General features: G+C 36.1%; 1 protein-coding gene across 3 annotated transcripts in view; it reads left to right on the forward strand.

Annotated features, from left to right (window-relative positions):
• The window catches only part of PRKD1 (protein kinase D1), a 358,242-nt gene that overhangs the window by 172,507 nt on the left and 164,271 nt on the right, over positions 1-21,464 (forward strand). For all 3 annotated transcript variants that reach the window (XM_077127044.1, XM_077127045.1, XM_077127046.1), the window contains exon 2: positions 10,006-10,144. In XM_077127044.1, coding sequence (XP_076983159.1) covers positions 10,006-10,144 — 139 coding nt within the window. The remainder of the gene's footprint in view (positions 1-10,005; positions 10,145-21,464) is intronic.

Here is a 21,464-nt window from a genome sequence, read left to right on the forward strand (position 1 = left end):
CAATTTATAGTTTTATCTCTTTTCTTCTATAGCTATTATTTTCTTTTATAGCTGGATGCTAGAGACACTGAGATGTGACTTCTTTTCACCAAGGGACACTGAATCCCTTGAATTTTCTCTGTTCTCTTGAACCAGCATGAGCTACCCATGGTTTTAGAAAGGAAGTGGGAAGAGGATCTGTGAATTAGTTAATGTTCTGTATTGTGAAGTGCTTTATTATTCTAGTCAGGAACAGTCCTTTAACAGTTAAAGTTTGACTCAGTGTGGCTTAAACTCCTGTCTGAAAACCATAGGATAATTTTTAAATTTGTATTTATTTCATTTCTAGTCTTAAAATGCATTTTTATCAATTATGGAGATGATATTTTTTCTTTTGTAAGGATGATTTGCAATTAATTAGATTAAGTCCAAGTTTCTCAAACAAGCGTCTGTGGACACATCCAGACTGTGATAGCTCCTCTACTTCCATGTGGGGAGATTCTAAGGGTCAGTCGGGTTGCAGTGGTGTTTGTCTAGACTTTAGGCCATGAGAGTGAACATGTGGATTGTCTCTGTAAGAATGGGGCACAAAGGCTCATGAGATTTGGGGTTGAGGTTGACACTTCTACTCAATACAGGATAATTTTCCCCTTCTAACTGGAGTTTATTTCTCCATTTTGACAAATATTGCTAAATTAATATATTGGTCGATTGAAGAATCAATTTGACAAAAGAGTTTCTCAAAGAGATTATGACATAAGGTAGACGTTATATGGAATTGTTTCAAGACTCCATGAGCAGCAGCAGAGAACATAATTTCAGAGAAAGACTATTCTGCAAGATAGTAGAGGATTCAGAAGTGGTTGAAAATCTAAAGGCCACCATGGTTTCCTTGAGGGATAAGAGAAGTTTTATTTCTAATGGTCTCTTTATAGGATATATTTGAAAATAAAAGACTACTTTGTTAATATTATTTGTTGGCAGTTCACATTGATTGTGTGTAGCTTATTCTTTGTACTTATTAATGACATCATTTGTGAAAGGGCACTTTAATTTTGAAGGAAAGGTGATGAATATGAAAACTGTAATAAAGGGAATTTATAAAATATTTGAATAAGGAAAAGGAAGGCAAACTTTAGGGGAAAAGAGAATTAAGAAAAGGGAGCAAAAATTTGAGAGGACTTCATAGAGACAGTATCTCTTTAAAAAACCTCTTTTTTCTTATTCCTCTTAACTTGCTTTTCTTGCAAATGTAGTTTACATAAAATTAAGTAGTCAAAGGGTGAGTAGATGAGATTAGTATTCTATATTTAAAAAGCGCATGAGACCTCAGCTTCCACCCACAAGAAGTAACTGGTATGGGACATGCCCAACTGCTGTGAACAAATAGAAACTAATATAAAAGTTACCAAATGCCTCTTGTAGGCATTGGCCAACAAGTAGCACTGGATTGACAAAAGGGAAACAAACAAGGGACAAGTACAGTCACTGGCATTTTCTACATGGAGGGAAGATCCAGTGCAGGGAGAAAAAACCAAGTAGAATCTAATGGTATGATGAAGTGGAGGAAACAGAGTTAAGAGATGGAGGAGGCCAAAACAACAGGAATTTGCTAGTAGGAGTTCTGGAAATGTGGGACATATACACAAAAAAAGAGCTCCAGGAATTTCTGCATAGGGACCCTCTTCAGTTTTGGATTGAATACAAATCTGTAGGTACATAGGAAAATTATAAAATAGGTAAACAGCAGCTTTTGGAAAGCTATGAATTGAACACTTCCCAGAGCTCATTTAGGGCTGAGAAATATTTGAGTTTCTATAAACCAGTTAGGAGAGATTTTGCTGAAAACTTGGGATATTCAGTACAGCTGTTGGAAGAGTCATGGCTTAGTAATAGGGCTGAATTATCTCTAGAGTAAAGGCTACTCTAGACTTTTTGGCCTTACAAAGCTAAAAAACAAGCCTTGAAAGAATAAAACTGATCTGCAAATAACATCACATTCTCCCAGAATTGCTATCGAAGCTCTTGAAAGGATGACAAAAAATCCAACTATTCCCATGAAGTTGCCATACTTGCCATCTAATAAAAGTGCTACATATATGTAAAAGCAGGATAAATGAGACCTATATAAGGATTAAAACCAGTTGATAGAACAGTTTTAAAAAAGCTGAAAAAGTGATCAGTCTTTGTCTGGAGATATGAATGAAGCTGCTCTGGGTAGGACTAAGGTAAATCAGAATACTGGGTAAAGGATGATATGGGCCATATTTTCAAACTTCAATCTCGATGCAAGACCAAAGGGAGAGATGGTTATTTGGTGCAAAATTTATATTTTGGTAGCACATTATCTAATTTAACTTGTATGGTTAGTTTACTTGAACACCATAATTTCATGGAATCTTGAATAGGGCATAAGATCTTGTTGGTTTGTACAGGTTAATGTGATGCCCCAGTATATCCCAGAATAATTTGGGCAGATAATAAAAAAGTATTTGCAAAGTCCCCTTGGGGGACTGTGGAGAAAAAAGGAAATATTCCCTTTCCCCATCTGGGGAACTCCTGATATTCTCACAAGCAGTGGGGACAACCAATTCAATGGCCTGAGCCCTTGATCTTGGGAATCATCCCTATGAGGTGTGTTCCTTCATAGAAGAAGCTAAGCCTACTTAAAAATATGCCTAAGAGCCACCCCCAGAGAACCCCTTTTGTTACTCAAATGTGGCCTATCTCTTTCAGCCAACTTGGGAGGTGCGTTCGCTGCCCTTCTTTGTATGTGGGGCATGACTCCCAGAGGTGTAAATTTCCCTGGCAATATGGGCCCTAACTCCTGGGGAGGAGCCAGGACCCAGCTTCATGGGAATGAGAAAGTCAAAAGGAGGAAGAGAGGAATGAGACAAGGTAAAGTCTCAGTGGCTGAGAGATTTCAAGCAGAGTTGAGAGGTTATCCTAGAGGTTATTCTCATGCTTTATATAGATATCCCTTTTTAGTTTGTCATGTGCTGGAATTGCTGCAGAGAAGTACATGAAACTGTTGAACTGTGTTCCAGAAGCCTTGATTCTTGAAGAAGACTGTGTAACTATATAGCTTTTTTTTTTTTTTTTACATGGGCAGACAACAGAAATTGAACCTGGGTCTCTGGCATGGCAGGTGAGAACTCTGCCACTGAGCCACCATTGCCTGCCCTTTTTGTTTTTTCGCATGGGCAGGCATCCATGGAATTGAACCTGGAATTGAACCCAGGTCTCCAGCATGGCAGGCAAGAATTCTGCCACTGAGCCACCATCGCACTGCCCTGTAGCTTTCACAGTGTGACTGTGTGATTGTGAAAACCTTGTCTCATGCTCCTTTTTATCCAAGGTGTGGATAGATGAGTAAAAAAAATAATAAGGATAAAAATAAATAAATAAATAAATAAATAATAGGGGGAGGTAAAGGGTAATGGGTAGATTGAAATACTGTGGGTCAATGAGAGGGAGGAGTGAAGGGTATGAGATGTATGCGTTTTTTCTTTTTATTTCTTTTTCTGGGGTGATGTAAATGTTCTGAAAATGATCATGGAGAAGATTACATGATTTTAGTGATGATATTGTGAGCTATTGATTGTAAAATATGGTTGGAGTGTGTATGTAGATATTTCTTAATTAAAAAGAAAAAAAACCCACAAAAACCAATTGATAGAAACAGACCAGAAATCATAGAGGTGATAGACTTAGCAGAACAAGAATTTCAAGGATTTAAATGAAGACATAATCATAACATGGGGAGAAATGGAAGATATATAAAGTATCAAATGTAGTTTTCAGAACTGAAAAATACAATATCTAATATGAAAAATTCACTGGGTGGACTTAGCTAGTAGATTAGATGCTACAGTACTAAATAGTGTTGAACTGATGAACTTAAAAATATAGCAGTAGGAATTGTTCAAACTGAGTTGCAGAGAGGAAAACGAATTCTGCAAAACAATGAATGGAGTATCAGTGATCCCTGGAAAAATATTAATCAGTTTTGTATTTAAGTAATTCGGGTCCCAGAAAATGAAGAACAGAAAAATATTTGAAGAACAATGGCTAACACTTTTCTAAATGTTGCAAAATCTATAAATCCATAGATCAGAGAAGCTCAGTGAGCCTGAAGCAAGCTAAACCAAGAAAACTACATCATAGTACATCAGTACCAAATTGTTTAGTCAGTGATGAAGACAACAATTTAAATGGATCAGGGAAGAAAGAAACATTGCATATGGGGTAATAAATAACCCAGATATCTCAAAGAAACAATTCAAGACAGCAAATGATGGAACAGCTTTAAACTGATAAAAATATTATTGCATACAGTTCATTATGGAATAAAATCTTCAAATAAGTGAGCATGAGATAAAGACTTTTCCAGAAGTTTGAGAAAATATGCTGTCAGCAAACTTACACTATATGAAATATTTACTAAAAAAAGCTATTTGGGGCAGGCAACAGTGGCTCAGTGGCAGAGTTCTCACCTGCCATGCCAGAGACCCAGGTTTGATTGCCGGTGCCTGCCCATAAAAAAAAAAAAAAAAGGTTATTTGGATTGAATAAAATCAGACTAGGTGGCAACTTGGATCTAGACAAAGAAATAAAGTGGGTAGAATATCAAACAGTAAATAAGTGAGTGAATCCAAAAGAAACTTTTCTCATTTTAAAATTTATTTGAAAGACAATTGATTGTTTAAGGCAAAAATATTAACATTGTATTTTTGTTTACAGCATATGTAAATGTAAAAGTTATGACACAATAGCCCAAATGAAGGCAGAATGGAAATGGAACTATACATTTCTGAGGTCCTTGTGTTTTATGTAAATGGATTAAAGTATAGTTAAACAAGAAGATATGGTAATAACCAAGAAAGGAAATTAAGGGAAATTCCAAGATATACTCAATCTGAAAGAAGACAAAAAGAAGAAAAGGAATGAAGAATAGATAGGATCAATAGACAAAAAGATGGGAAGGTGGTAGCCTAAATTGCCATTTATATGAAATGCATATGATATAAACACCCCCTTTAAAAAGTAGGGCTTTTCAGACAGGACAAAAAAATAGTAAAACTCAAATGTATGTACAAGAAACTCACCTTAAATATAAAGACAGTAATATTAGAAGACTGGCAAAAGCAAACCATGCAAACATTAATAATCAAAAGATGACTAATGCAGCTACATTTTATTATTACTGAGAACAGAAAATATTACCAGGGATAATTACCAGGGGCATTACATAATGGTAAAAGGGTGAATTCTCCAAGAAAACATAACAATCCATAGTGCATATGTGCTTGACAACAGGGCTTAAAACACTTAAATAAAACCTAATAAAACTGAAAGGAAAATTAGGAAAACCCAGTTACATGTGAAGACTTCAGTATTCCTCCCTCAGTAATTTTCTAGAACTAGAAAATCATTAAGTATAGAAAAGATCTGAAAAGCACTATCCGCTGACGGGATCTAATTGATATTTATAGAACCTGTACACCAACACTAGTAGAACACACATTCATTTCCATTGTACATGAAATATTCCCCAAGATAGACCATTTTCTGGGCCATAAAACACCTTATCAAATTTAAAAATGTTGAATTTATATAAAGTGGATTCTCAGAACTTAACAGAATTAAACTAGGAATCAATAACAAAAAGATGTCTGGAAGATCTCTAGATATTTGGAAATTACAAAGCACTTTTCTAAATAACCTGTGGGTAAGGAAGAAATCACAAGAGAAATAAGAAAATCTTCAGAATTGAATGAAAATGAAAACACAACATATCAAAATTTGTGCCATGCTCTTAAAGCAATGTTTAAAGGAAATCTATTGCATTAAAAATAAGAAAATAAGAAATCTCTCAAATCAAGAATCTGAGTTTCCATCTTAAGAACCTAGGAAAAGAAGAGAAAACTAAATCAAATGAAGCAGAAGCATGGAAATAACAAAAATAGAAAAGAAATCTATGAAGTAGAGAATGGAAATATAATAGAGACAATCCATGAAAGCAAAAGTCAGTTTATTGAAAAAAAAGCAGTAAAACTAATAAATTTCTTGCCAGATTGACCAACCACAAATGAGAATTACAAATTACAAGTATCAAGAATTAATAAGAAGATATTACTAAAGTCCCTATAGCATTAAAAGAATAATAAAGGAATAATAGGAACAACTTTATGCCCATTTATTAAAAAACATGAATGAAATGAATACATTCCTTAAAGACAGAAAGTGCCAAACTTGCTCAAGTAAAAATGGAAACCTAATAGTACTTATAACTATTAAAGAAGTTGAAATGTAATTACAAATCTCAAAAAAAAAGCAAAAACTGGCCTACCTGGTTTCACTGGAGAAATTTACCAAGCCTTGAAGCAGAAAATAATGTCAATTCTATACAAATTCTTTGAGAATATAGAAAGCGAAGTAATCTTTCCCAATTCATATTATGAAGTCCACATTACTTACTCTACCATCAAATCCAGACAAAGACATTCCAAATTGGGGGTGGCTTGCAGAATTATATCATTCATGAACAAATTTTCAACAGAATACTAGCAAAATGAATCTTGCAACATACAAAAATGAAAATACATCACAAACAGGTGAGGTTTATCTCATGAATGAAAGCTGCTTTCCCATTTAAAAATCAGTATAATTTGCCATATCAACAGACTTAAAAAAGAAAAACAGTGATCATTTTAACAGATGCAGTCAAGCCCTTGACAAAATTCAACATCTATCCATGATATAAAACCACGTAGGAATAGAAGAGAAATTCTTCAATGTGTAATGGGTAACTACAAAAAAACCCTGCAGCTTACATCATACTTTATGTTCAAAGACTTATGACTTCCTCCTAAGACAGAAAACAAGGCAAGGGTATTCATTCTGAGTTTAGTACTGGAGTTTCTAAGCAGTGCAGTAAAACAAGGGAAAGAAATAAAAGACCTACACATTAGAAAGGAAGAAATAAAAAGTGTCTCTATTGATAGATGACAAGATTGTCTCTCTGAAAAAATCCCAAATCTACTGAAAATTAATGAATTTTCATTAGAATTAATGAATAAATTAAGGAAGGTGGTAGGATCCTTGATCAATAGGAAACCAATCATTTCTATGAACAATTTGAAATGAAAAGTGACATTTATTATAGCACTGAAAACATGAAATATTTAGGTCTATATATTACAAAATACGTGCAAGTTCTGTGTGCCAGTTTGAGAAGATTATAAACCTAGAAAAGTCACATTTTAATCCTGATCCATCTTCTGGAGGCAGCTGTTTCTTTTAATCCCTGTTCAGTACTGTAGATTGGAAACTTGATTATTTCCACAGAGATGTGACACACCTGATTGTGAGTATTAATCTTTGATTAGAAGGAGATGTGACTCCACCCATTCCAGGTGGGTCTTGATGAGTTTACTGGAATCCTTTAAAAGAGAAGATATTTTGGAAAAGACTTCAGAGCACAACAGGCAGGAGAGCCCATGCAGCCTGAGACCTTTGCAGACAAAGAAGGAAAACGCCTCTGGGGGAGCTTCAGGAAAGAAAGCTAGAAGACTTTGCCATTGGCCTTTCTTGAGTGAAGGTAACTTCTTGTTGGTGTCTTAACTTGGATATTTTCTGAGCCTTGGTTTAATTTGGACATTTTCACACCTTAGAACTGTAAACTTGCAACTTAATAAATTCCCCTTTTTAAAAGCCGTTCCATTTCTGATGTATCACGTTCTGGCAGCTGGCAGACTAGAACAGTCGGTATGCTGAGAGCTACAAAACGTTAATGAAAGAAATCAAAGCCGATATAAATAAATGGAGAAATGTACCATGTGTGCAGGGATTTGAAGATTCAATACTATTAGTTTTCCTAAAACTGTTCTATGGATTTAATGTAATTCTTCTCACAATCTCAACAGGGAAAACAAATGAACTAGAAAAGCTGAAACATTTTGAAAAAGAAGAAAGTTGGTGGGCTCGCATCAACAGATTCCCAGACTTATTAAAAAGCTGTGCTTGTCAAGACATTGTGGTAGTGGAGAAAGGAGACACTCATAGATCGATGAAACAGAGCAGCAAGTCCAGCAATGGACCCGCACATATATCATCATTTGATTTTCCACAGAACTGCATGTCAATTCAATGGCGAAAGGACAGTTGTTTTAACAAATAGTGGTGATATAATTGGGTATTAATATGCAAACAATGAACCACAATCCATATTTTGTCAAAGTAGATCATAGACACAAACGTGAACCTCCCAAAACACAATTTGTAGAAGAAAGCTGTAGTAGATTGTATTATGCACCCCAATTTAGACATGTTCTTAACCTTAATCCACATTCCTGCGGTGGATGTGAACCCACTGTAAATTGGACCTCTTGGAGATACTCTTTTTTTCATTTTTTTGGCATGGGCAGGCTCCAGGAATCAAACCCAGTTCTTGGCCTGGCAGGCGAGGATTCTGCCACTGAACCACCATTACACCACCCGAGATATTCTTTTTAGTTAAGGTGTGGTCAAACTGTATTCCTGGAAGCCTTATAAAGAGCCAGAAGATGGAAGTCGTCAGAAAACCCAGGAGTGAAATAAGACATTGCCATGTGACCTGAGGCAGAGATGCAAAACAAGGAACCCCAGGGATTGCAGCAAGCCAGAGCTAGAGTGCCATAGTGTTTTCCAGCCAAAAGCTGGAAGAAAATATTTGCAAATCATGTATCTGACAACTTTTATCAAGAATATATAAAGAATTCTCAAAACTCAACACGAAGTCCAATAAAAACAGGGAAAACATTTCCTGAATGTGGTTGCTATGGAATGTATGATGAAAACTTTACATACATGTGTCTGTGTACATATGTGTGAATGCGTACACGCAAACATTCATACACACCAGTAAATGGAAAATAAGCACATGAAAAGAAGCTTAACATCATTAGCCATTAGGGAAATGTAGACTAAAACTATGAGATACCATTACAGACCAATTAAAATGTCTAAAATAAATACTGACATGACCAAGTGCCGATAACGAAAGACAACTGGAGCTCTCGTGTACTGGTGGGAATGCAAAATGGCACAGCCAGTGTGAAAAGCTTTTCATCATTTTTCAAATACAAAAATAAAAGCTTAATAGTCACACAAATATCTTTTATATTTGACCATTTATAATAGCTTTATGTGCAATAGGCAAAAACTGAAGCTAACTCACATATCCCTCAAAGGAATGGATACACACACTGTGGTACATCCATACAATACAATGGAAGAATATTCAAAAATAAAAAGGATCAGTGGTACCTGGAGTAACATGGCTGAATCTCAAATTCATTATGATAATTGAAAGAAGCCAGACTCATAATCCTGTACTTTGTGACATTCTTGAAAAGGCAAAAATTTAAGGATAGAAACAGATAAATGGGTGCCAGAGATTGAGTGTCTGTGGAGAGGCTAACTACAGATGAGCATAGAGAAACTTTTGGAGGGTGATGAAACAGTTTTGCACCTGTTTTATATCCTAACTGTAGTGGTGATATAACTGTATACATTTATTGAATCACGTCATGTTTTAAATTGTGCAAAAAATACTGAACTTATTTACAAACAAATTGCAACTGATATGTGTAATGGACTTGTGATATATTGACATGTTGATACCAAACATTGAGGATTACTATAGATATTGTGAAAATGCACAGTTCTTACCATTATATTTCTTAATACCTTACTACCAGTAATTTCTTTGAATCTTATCTTATAGTCTCCTGCCTTACTATTTAATTAGAACACCATTTGGTCATGACTCCCCTTGTGAAATATGATTTCTTTGTTCCTGATTTGGGGTCTTGTCAATTTCAATTCTGGTATTCACTTTTCTTTTTAACGTTCTAGCTTAAAAATTCCAGATTTAAACTTGGCCAATTAGCTAGCATTTATGCCCTGACATTTATTTGTTTTTTATTTTAAATACAGAAGGATTTTGACATTTAAAAACTTTTGTGGTATTTGTATTTGCAGTTTCCTGAATGTGGTTTCTATGGAATGTATGATAAGATCCTGCTTTTTCGCCACGATCCTACCTCTGAAAACATCCTTCAGCTGGTGAAAACGGCTAGTGATATCCAGGAAAGTGACCTTATTGAAGTTGTCTTGTCAGGTAGTGTGCTTTTTTTTTTTCTATCCATAGATATATAACTTGACTTTGAAGAATTCTTGGACTTATGTTTTTAAAGCAACATCGAAAGTGTTTGTCGAACTTGCTTCCAATAAGAGATTTTGGAGCTTTGTCTCTAGGAACTTTCAAAATTATTCTAGTAGGAAAGTAAAAGATTTCCTTTGAAGTTGGCTGGTACACTCAGTAGTGTTGCAGTTTTGTTCTCCCAACCTCACTTACGCTCACTTTCACCCTCCCCACCCCCCCACCCCAACAAAAAGCCTCATTCGCTACCTTGAGTCATTTGAACAGCAGCAAACGCAAACAGAATTCATCAGTGACATCAAAGCAGATGACAGGGCTCTGAATGTGCTGAATGTCTGGGAGCCAAGAAATAAAAGCAGGGCTAGGAAGTCTTTGACTTATTAGAGTCAAAAGTCCAGTAGCTGTGAGGTAAGCTAAGAGCATGGAGGAGAGCTCAGGAGTTAGAGCAGGCCAGATAAGGTCAGATGGCACCTCCACACTGAAAGCTAGAGCATGGCTAAGCAAACTCAATCCTGAACAAATGGCTGGTTTTCCCTTTGCCCAGATTCAGAGTTCCTATTTAGCATTTAGAAATTATTACTAGGACTGTGCCCACCAATATATAGAACATGCACATATTTAGCTTGAAAAGGAAAAAAAAGTGCTTGAGAATAATTGCACAAGGTATCCATACTATGATAGTCATTTAAATTATTGTGAAGGTGTCCAGATTTTCATCATTTTTGCTAAAATAGCATCACCATTGAGAAATCCAGATTGCATGTGTCCCTTCTCCCTTCCAGCCTTCTTTGCTTGTGATTTCCTTGGCTAAAGGCTTTTGTGGAGAAGCACCTTTTAAAGGAAATCTGTTTTTGAAATGATTCTAGACTACATTTCCTCAAGTTCTTCAAATTGTTCAGAACCCGGTATTTGGGTGCACAGATTATAATTCAGTTCGTCTTCATTTTATTTACTTTTGTTTGATTCAGTCCAGTTCCGTTTGTCTTTATTGATTGTGTGGGTTCATAAGTGTTCTAGTTTGCTAGCTGCCAGAATGTAACACACCAGAGATGGATTGGCTTTTAATAAAAGGGGATTTATTTTGTTAGTTCTTCAGAGGAAAGGCAGCTAACTTTCAACTGAGGTTCTTTCTTACATGGCACAGGATGGTCTCTGCTGGCCTTTTCTCTAAGCCTCCAGGTTCCAACAGCTTTCCCTGGGGTAATTCTTTCTGCATTTCCAAAGGCCTGGGCTGAACTGCAAGTGCTGAGATGAGGAATGCTGAGTTGCTTGGGCTGTGCTACCTTGAGTCTCTCATTTAAGTAAGCACCAGCCAATTAAGTCAAACATCATTCATTGCAGCAGGCATGCCTCCTAGCTGACTGCAGATGTAATTAGCAACAGATGAGGTTCACGTACCATTGGCTCATGTCCACAGCAACAGAACTAGGTACCTTCACCTGGCTAAGTTGACAACTGACTCTAACTACCACAATGGGGCTAGCATGCTTTCATTGTATGAGGGGATCCTATAAACAACTTTCTTCTTAGGCAAGAGGAATCATTTTCCTCCTGCTTGCAGCATCTCCAGTTGCGAAATAAAGAAATCAAAAAAAGCAAAAGCTTTAATAGCTTATTATTAATATTTTTGAAAAAGTCACTTGTTTTGACTGGGTTTTCTTTCCCTTTGTCTTTTCTTTGGCTCCTTTGACATTTGCTGGCTGAGCTTGACCTCTCAAACTAGTGAGAACTTTTCTGAGTTTTCTGTTTCTGAACACAAAGGGCTGTCTGAAATAAATTACCCAGGGAAATCATTCACTGGATCTGTTGTCACCATAATTCATATTAAACTCACAGCCAGACGGCTTTACAAATAATGTAATGTGTACTGTGAGTCCTTTTCTTCCTGTGACAATGTCCAGAAATATATGAGAAAATTTAACATTACATTCGTAAATTTAATTTATTTTTCTTTCCAATCTACTTTTGTTATCAAGTGCTTTATAGTGGCACCAGACAGACTGAATGCAACCTGTGTGGGGGTGGCAGTGAGGGTGCTGCCTGTTTTCACATTATCCCAGTGTCAGTCGTCTTTCCCCGCAGTTGTCCTGATGCACCCCTCTAGAGTTCCCTTTGCCTACAAGGGACAACGTTCTGCTCACCAGCATTTCAAACCAACAGCTCTCATTGGGCTTTATGGGCCTCTTCTTTGCCATCCACCTTTCTTATTTGCCTGTCCTGTTCTCATTAGCATTTCATTTGCCTAGAAATGCCAGAAGAAATTTAAGGACAGACCTCTTTCTCATCTGTTTTCCCACTACCAGGCTCAGAAGGGGTTCTCTATGTCTTATCACTACCTAGGTGGTATTAAAGGGAACCATGCTGCAACAGTCTAATTATTTTGAGATGAACACCTTTTCTTACCCCACATAGTTGTATTTCTCCAATGTTATTAACCCTTGAATTGTTCACTTATGTTTAGATATCAAGCACTTACATCAACATTGGCAGTGGTCAATTCTCTTAGCCCCTCTCCCACCCTAATGCTTAGCATTAGGTGAATTTCTCAATTAATGTTCAACAAAGTTTTCTATTAAACCTTCCCATCCTTCCATATTTCAATTCTGTTTCTTTCTCATATCTCTTACCTCTTTTCCTATACCGAATTAGGCCCTGAGCCCATTGTGATCAAATGCCTGATATTTCTCTCTTCTTCTCTGATAGCTTTATTTTGCAGCCTGCCTCTCCTGAAGGTGACATGTCGTTCTCTTCAGTCTGGGAGGACTTGCCTCTCTCGTTCTTACCCTCTTATGTGAAGAGTTGGTGCGACACTACCCTGCTTGTTCTTCAGTGCCATTTTTGGTTATTTTCTAACATAGGGCTGTATTAAAATATGAGAATATCTGGAAAAAATAATGGTGAGGAAGGTTAAACACTCCCATCTCTTCAGAAAACCTCAAGAATTTTCTCCTGCTGATGCCATTTTCTGCTGAGTCCTTTCATCATCTCTTAGCTGCTTTGGGAGTTAAAATCTCATCAAGCTGATCCTAGAGAGTTGACTGTTTTTTCCCCTCTTCTCTTTCTTGTTGAAAAACGTGGCTGTGGGAGGCAGTGCATTGAGGCCAGGAAAGGATTGCTCACAAGTGGATGGGTTGAGCTATGGAGAAAAAAAAAAGAACTGCATGGAAGTTCTCCACCACACCCCCCTTTAATGACAACTTCTCTATCTGTTAAGCAAAGACAACATTGTTACAGTTGTTATGAAGTAGGAAAGCAATTCAAATGGAAATTTCTCTTAGCAAAGCCAAAAACAAGCTCAAGTGTATGGTACTAAACTGTAAGATAAAGTTCATGTAATTTATCAGAAGTCTTCTCCATGATGGGTCTGTGTCAGTGCCTGATAGATAATTCAGCCATGGTAAAGCGAATGGATAACAGGACTATATTCACAGGACTGAATGCTTATCGTTTGAGGATTTGTTTATTTTTGGCTTTATCCCTAAATATCATTTCTGTGCATGTGTGTTTGTATTAAACGGATAATAAACAAAGAGTACAAGAAATTCTCAGATAAATTCACATTTTTAAAATTGAGAGCTAGAGGTTAAATCTTCCCTTTGTCTTTATAATAAAATCTATGGTTTTTTTCCTTGCATACTTTTATCCATTAAATTCTTACAGTAGATTATGGTGTATTATTTTTATATATTTATACCTTTTGCAAGAAGCTGTTTTTTACTATGGTGTGCTGTTCTTACTATGAAGAGTTAGGAGCCTACTTAAAACCTAATGCTATAGCTCAGGCAGAGGTGATGTGGGTTTATACTCAGGCAGTGGCGGAAGAGCTGAAAATGAGATCGGGAAGCCAATAAATATTTTGGAGTTACAATTAAAGAGACAATAACCAGTTGTACATAGTTGATGAAGGAGAATGAGAAAAAGAAGAGAATTCTGTGAAGAGCTACTGTCACCTAAGAGTGATTAAATATCCTTTCCACCATCCCAAGTATCGCCTCGTACGCTGTCAGAACATTTGCCAACTGTGCAGTTCCTGCCCTGAGTAGCTGAGAACTGATTTTTTGGCTGTGTATTATGATTGATTTCCTTGTGATCTCTTGCAAGTTGCATAATTTCTGGGCTTCAGGATTTTTTGTTGGTCTATTTGTTTATGTTTTAATCAAGCAAGGAGCTTACATTGAATAAAGATGTCATATGGCGTTAAGGTTGCATGGATTCTATGTTTTCTTCAGTCTGTAAGGAAAGTGGTATGAATAATGACTGAGAAGTTTCCCAAGCCCGACCATCTGAGTTCATGTGCTTTCTCTGTTCCTCACTACTGATATCTTTGCTGAGACATTTTATCATTCTGGGCCTCAGTTTACTCATCTGTAAAATGGGGACAACATTAGGACTTGTAACATTATTTCAAAAATTAAAATGTTGATGCATGTTGAACACTTTGGAGAGATTCTATGCATAGCAACTGCTTAGTGAATGTTAGTTATTATGATTACTTCCCCCACTAACACTCTAAATTGCCTTTCCTCTTAATGTTCGTGACTATTAGACATACTACAAAAGGGAATGCTGGTTGAACAACTTTGATAAATGTTGAGTTAAACAACATTAAAGAAATTCTTTACTTCGGGACTCTTCAGAACTTTTGTGCATGCTAATGTGAAGCATGACTCTCCAAAATAACTTCCCAAACACATTTTATCATGGAATATATTTTTTTCCCTCTGAGCATCTGGAGTGTCTTGGTTCAGCAGAGTTCACACTGGAAATTCTGCTCTGGACCATGCCAACGGACCACATGGTTTGAGGGCGAGTGTCCAGTCACTCTACAAATAGAGGATTTTTCTCTTCCTGAAGGGAAAATTTTGAGCCACAGAAAGTTGATGTTAGGGAAGAAGTGTGCTCTCATGCAAGAGAAATCTTTGCTTACTCTCTAACTCAAGCTCTTGAATCTGTGTGCATAAGTAATTTTGTTTCCCCCACAAGGGCTGTTGGAGGGTGAGAAGGGGATATCATAAACACTGTGGAATCATACTGGCTCATGTTCCAAAGCCAGTATGGGATAATACCAGGGCTTGACTCAAAGTGTTCAGCCACTGTTCACAGCACTTCAAGTCCAGTTTAGCCCTCTGAACTTGGACTGGCAAACAGAAATTCATGGGGACCTGTTGAAAGAATTCCTACAACAGTTCACATTTTTTCTTTCAGGAGAATACTGATGGTATTGTAAAATCAGAACCACTAATGAGCCACAGGATCCACTGACATGAATTCATCACAGGACCATGGTCCTCCTCTTCCTCACAAAGAATAAAATTATTTAATAAGCGTACCCATGTCTCCTGTGATCATCGTAAGATAACTCTGGAGGCTTTTCTCTATAGGATTATAGTATAATATATGAAATGATAATGTAACTGGGACTTGTCTAACCAGGATCTCACTATATAATTTCACAACTCTGATCAAAACTGAAATAGTCTTAGGTTTAAGAGATCCTGATGAACATGTTTTCCTATTACTAAGATTCATACCTAAGCCATAAACCTGAAAAAAATACATGATAACATTTTAGTAAAGTCCTATGTTCTTCTTCAGAAAGTGTAAATTATTTATCTGTCTACAATTGTCCCAATCATATCCATTTCTCTCAGGTGTAGTACATTGCTTAGTAGTATTTAACCCCCACTGAGATATAAGTGGAAGAAAAAAACCCCTAGACTGATATATTAAATCACTGTATTATTATCTTCCCAAGTATGTTATTAAATAGATGCATTTTTGTTTGTTTGTAGGAGATTAAATTATTCATAGACAGCACTGTCCCAAACTGAATACTGCTTGGGTATTTAATGTTATAAAAGTCTTGGCCTTTGATGTTTAATTTGTATTTCTTTGCAGTTGTTCTTGGACATCTAAATGTCCCAGGCTGCATGATGCCAATTCCTGCCCAACTTCAGCTGCACTTATCTGTGTGGGTGGTTCTGTAACAATGGAAATTTTTAATGTTAGATTAGGAGTCATGACTCTTTTCTCCTAAGTATGGTTTATGTTAAGTCTGGCTTTAGCATTTCCGTTTTTATTATGATGAATGCTAATTCTCTTTTCATCCTTCTCTTTCCAGTAAACCTGGTTTTAGTTTCTTTGTCCCACACCAAGCCATTTTTAAAGAAAAGAAAATGTAAAAGAGGGGGCATGTTGGAATGTTTCCACAGACTCCCCACCTTTTCCCACTTGTGACCTGAATGGGGATATGGAAGCTTAATCACTCCTTCGTCATACTGTTTCCTTGATTCTTTGGCTCTTGGGGAAAGAGAGTTATGGCACAACAGGGCATAGCTTCTCTGTATTTTTTTTCAACCCAAGCACCCCTAATGTGAAGGCAGAATGAAGTCATTCTCCCTAGGTTGAATGGAGTATAAGCTGAACCCTAAAGGGAAAAGTTCTTTGTAGGCTCCTGTTACCTATGAAAATTGTGTGCACATTTTGCATTATGCTCTGTTATATATCTCTAATAGTTTAATTTTAAATAAACATTACTATCTCTTCTATGTTGACCATTCAGAAATAATGTTGATGATAATGATCATGACAGGAGATCTATCTAGAGATAGAGAGAGAGAGAGAGAGAGCATTTATGTTGTTGTCAGGCACTGTAAAGCACATATATTAGCTCCCAAGTATGGACCATATTATTTGTGGCACATTTCCATATAACTTCAATCTGATAAATAGTGGACTTCCAGTCAAAGACTTCGGTCTGATTCCCATTTATTTCTTATGTTAATATGGGTCACCTCTCTTTCCTGAGTTATGATCCATCACCTATAAAATGAAATAATAGTATCTATAGGGACTCAGCTATAGATTTTATGAGACAAACTAAAGCACTACACAAGTTGCCTGGTAAATGTGAAGTCTTCAATCCTTTTGTGCCACTTCACCCCACTGAACTACATATTTCTTGGAACAGGTACCATGTCTTTTTATATATGAATCCTTTTCATCTGCCATATCCCATGCAGTCAATGTATATTTGACTTGTGAACGCTTGAATTAATGCAATAAACAAACCCACAAATAAATGAATGAATAACTCAGTTGCTGTAGTCCTGTGGGAATTGAGTTTCAGTGCCTATCCCTGAATTTCTTGGGCCTAATATATATTACTAATGCTGTTGTTACCATCATCTTATTAATCCTTTTTAAAATCTGGGCTCTTGTATTTCCTACATCTTGTCAAAAACTAATTATTGAAACTTTTTAGAAAGCCTGTCCCTCTTCCAAAATTGCAGTTTCTTCTATAACATTTTTCATGTAAAATGAGACCTAAACCATAGAATGCCAACTATTTTTCCTACCTAAGCCTTATAGTTCTTGAATTGTAAATCCCTACAACTCCTGGACTGTGCTCATCACCATGACCAAATAAACCAGTTTGCTCCTCCCCTCAATTCATTCCCTCTACCTTGAGTCAGTTTTCCCAACCATTGTTCTTTTCTTCCCAAATACCCTTCCTTTTGTTCTGAAGTGTATTTTGTAATCAGTCCTTAATATTTGCCCCCAATACTAATTCCACTTGACTTCCCCAACTTACTCTGTCTCTTCTTCATCAGGAGACTCACTGGTCCATAAATGCATGGGAGCTCAGAAGTGGTGTCCCTGGAACTGTCCTCAGGCTTTGTCCTTTCAATTTCAGAGTCTGGAAGGAATGAAAATTGCTGTCCTGAGGTGCTAGCTGACCTTTCCTGCTGCTCCACTCTCACCCCTCACACTGGAATTCTGAGTCTTTATCCGTCTAGAAGAACAGTTGTCTGTGCCTAAGGGTCAGCTGGCGAGACCTATAAGAAAAGTTGAATCATGTGATCCAGAAGTAGAGTCTAAATCTCCATAGATCTCTGGGTGCATATACCGCGGTTTTCAGGGAAGGACCCATGAAGCCTTTCTCCTCACACAGATTTCGCCTAAGGCCCAGTCCTTCACCATCTGGCAAGTGGATATCCAGCCAGAAACCATAGTTTCTCCTTTCCATCTCTTTTCAACTATTACTTCTCTAATTGAGGACAGAATTAACTGTCATCCAGATAAACAGGAAAAGAACACAGTGGTGATAAAAACCACACAAAGGAGACTTTGTCGCTGTGTCCTCTGGAAGCTATGTAACCAAAAGTTCCTATTTGCTTCTTAGGGTTGGGGTTTAACAGGCTCATGCATATAAATCTTTCCATGTTAGGGCCTCAGTGGTACAACAGAAACTGAGAAAACATTGAGTATTAAGAATCCTAGAGACACAGTAAGACAGTTACATATTTTTGTTGTGATTTAATGTGAATTGGCTTACAAACGACACGCAAAAATATCTAATTAATCTACCTTTTTTTTAGACAGATTTGACTCTGAATTATTTGGGGCTTATCTGCACACTCCAACTCAAACATGAATATTTGATACATCAGAAATACTAAAATAGATGAGTCATAGGATCAAACCATAATAAAAATGATTTAGGCAATATCTTGTATATAGGCATTTCCTTGACTTGCCTCTCTATACCGATGTGATACACAAATACATTATTTTGGGGGAATTTACATAGTAACCTTCTGAATGAAATTTTTAAAATCCTGATCAAAATTGATCAATCAAAATTAATATTGATCAAGATTATTTCATGATCTTATATGGGTGAAGTCTTTTTACTATGAGAGCATATTGGAATGTCTTCCTGACTTCTTCCTATGCAGTAATAATCACCTTTTTAATGGGAAAAATGAGAACATACTCTTTGTTTCCATATTTCATCTATATATATATATATTCATATACTTATATATTCTTGAGTAACCAGAGAGACTACATCAGGAAAAAAAGGAAAGGCAGAATTATATATGCCAACAAAATCAACGAAATAAATTCATTGAAGGCTGCCTATGTTAACTAAGGTCAACTGAAGAGTGTTATTGAATGGCTACTTGATGTCTTCATGGGCATGAATTAGTTTTATTTGAGGTGAAAGGTTGGCCTGCACTTGAACAGCTGCCAAATATCCCTTTTTGATGTTCCATGTTTGGAGCACATAGCACTTCAATTCAGTAACTCGTGCCACCATCTGCCCAGCACACTCTCTTTCTGCTGGTTGTCATGTCCTTTATTTGCTTTTAACATGCAACCCATATAAAAATCTCTCATAATCTGCCAAAATTAGAAATGCAGCTGTTTTAAGTTTTAAACAGCAGTAGCACTATTCATTAAACCAGTATGGAGAAATAAAATAGAAAGATGTATTTGAAAAGAGCAAAGCTACAGCAGATGTATTTTGTACCCCACTTTTCTAAGTACATTTATGCATCTTTAGCCTTTTACCAGTGTATACTTAAGGATCAAAGTTAATTCAACACATAAATATGCAGGATATCTCCCTTACTACATATATTCTAATACAAGATTTGCAATTTGGATAAAAATCTGAATCCATTTTTTTTAATGTTATGAAGCAATTTCAGCTTTTCAGTTTCCAGAAAATGAAAAATTTCTGGCTAATCCTGGGTCTTATGCTATTCTATTTTTATGTTACCCAGAAGGTTTTTTTTGAGGTTGTGATCATTATAATTTGTTAATCCTGAGAACATGATGATGTAGATCTGTGTAGGGAATTCTCGATGAGACTAAGCATTTGGTTCCTTTTTAAAAGAAAAAGGAAAAAAAAGATGAAGAAGAGAAAGATCTTTTTCCTTCACATAATAATCCTGTGATTCTGGAAAAAAAATAAAAGCAAAAAGCATCCCTTGTTTTACAGTGTTTTCCACAATCAGATTGTTTAGGCATGATAGATAATACAATACAAAAAAGTTCTGGTATGGAGCACTCTGCCCATTATACCCATTCAAAGGCACCTCTTTTCATAGTGACTAAACATACCCATTGTGAAAGTCAGGTTAGATAATTTGAAATTAGTCTGCTCTATCCTTTAAGCTTAATTTCATTTATCCATAAATGTGTAAAGGTCTAGGTGAAATTCATGAGGCTGTGTGTTAATGTTGTTCCCATATAATGTCTTTCACCTAATGAATTTCACAATTAAAAAAAAGCATTTATATTTGTGAAAGTTGACCTGTAAAAAATTAGTTAATCCTTGTGGAGTCAGGACATGAAAAGTAATAACTATGATATAAGCTTGCTAAAATTGATTCATTTGGCATGCATTTAATTTACATCTACAATGAGACTAACAATAGTAAAGAACTGGGACTGTATGTTATACTTAAATTTCCATATAAAACTCAGCTCAATGCCCAATATATGGCAGTCACTCAACAAATACTTTTCCCTGGTTGATACGCTTTGCTTGGTGATTTAGACCTTCATAAATGGATCTCAATTTGAAATAAAAATACTAATTCTGTTTTTAAGCAGTTGAAATAGTTGGAGAAATCGATGCAAATGTACTAAGAAATGATGAATATGCAACTATGTGATGTTATTAAGAATTACTGATTGTACATGTAGATTGGAATGATTTCTAATTGTTTTGTTAATTCTTTTTTTAATTAATAAAAAAAAAAAAGAAAAGAAATAGTTGGAGATTTCCAAAATTACAAGACTATGCATCTAGTTTCATTTTGCCGGTCATATTTTTAACCACTGATGAAGGGAGAAATTCATCATTTCAGTGTCTTATTTACTCTCTTTTGTTCCATAATATTTTGTTGGGTCTAATTTTATTGCTGCATGACTCTCAATTACTATCTTAGTTACCTGACATTGCAGTGTAGTTATAAGTCCATATGATCTTAAGTTTACAGTCTTAGAAGACCTTTGACTTTATATGAAAATATAAAAAATGCTTGCTTAATTCTTACAGCCTTGAGATACTACCTTTTCCACCTAGAAAATATGTGTAATGTTTATATATTGAGCCAAAGAGATTCATCTTATCCTTCTAGGTCAACAGAAATCGAGGGATTATCTCATTTAAATCTCTACTTTTGCTGGTTTTATGCTTTACAAATATTTAGTGCTGAGCAGAGGTATTGGTTTGCTAGGTCTGTGGCTGAAATCTATTTTTGATCTCCTGGATTATTTAACATACAGAATGAGCAAGGCAAATGCAAACACAGCTTTCTGTCAGCAGAGAGTTTGGCCTTCATGGACATTGTGCTGGTTTGAAAGGATGTATGCACCTTAGAAAAGCCATGTTTTAATCTAAATCCCATTTCATAAAGGCAGAATAATCCCTATTCAATACTGCATGTTTGAAATTGTAATCAGATCACCTCCCTGG

The sequence above is a fragment of the Tamandua tetradactyla genome, chromosome 14, assembly GCF_023851605.1.
Source record: "Tamandua tetradactyla isolate mTamTet1 chromosome 14, mTamTet1.pri, whole genome shotgun sequence".
Lineage (NCBI taxonomy): Eukaryota > Metazoa > Chordata > Mammalia > Pilosa > Myrmecophagidae > Tamandua > Tamandua tetradactyla.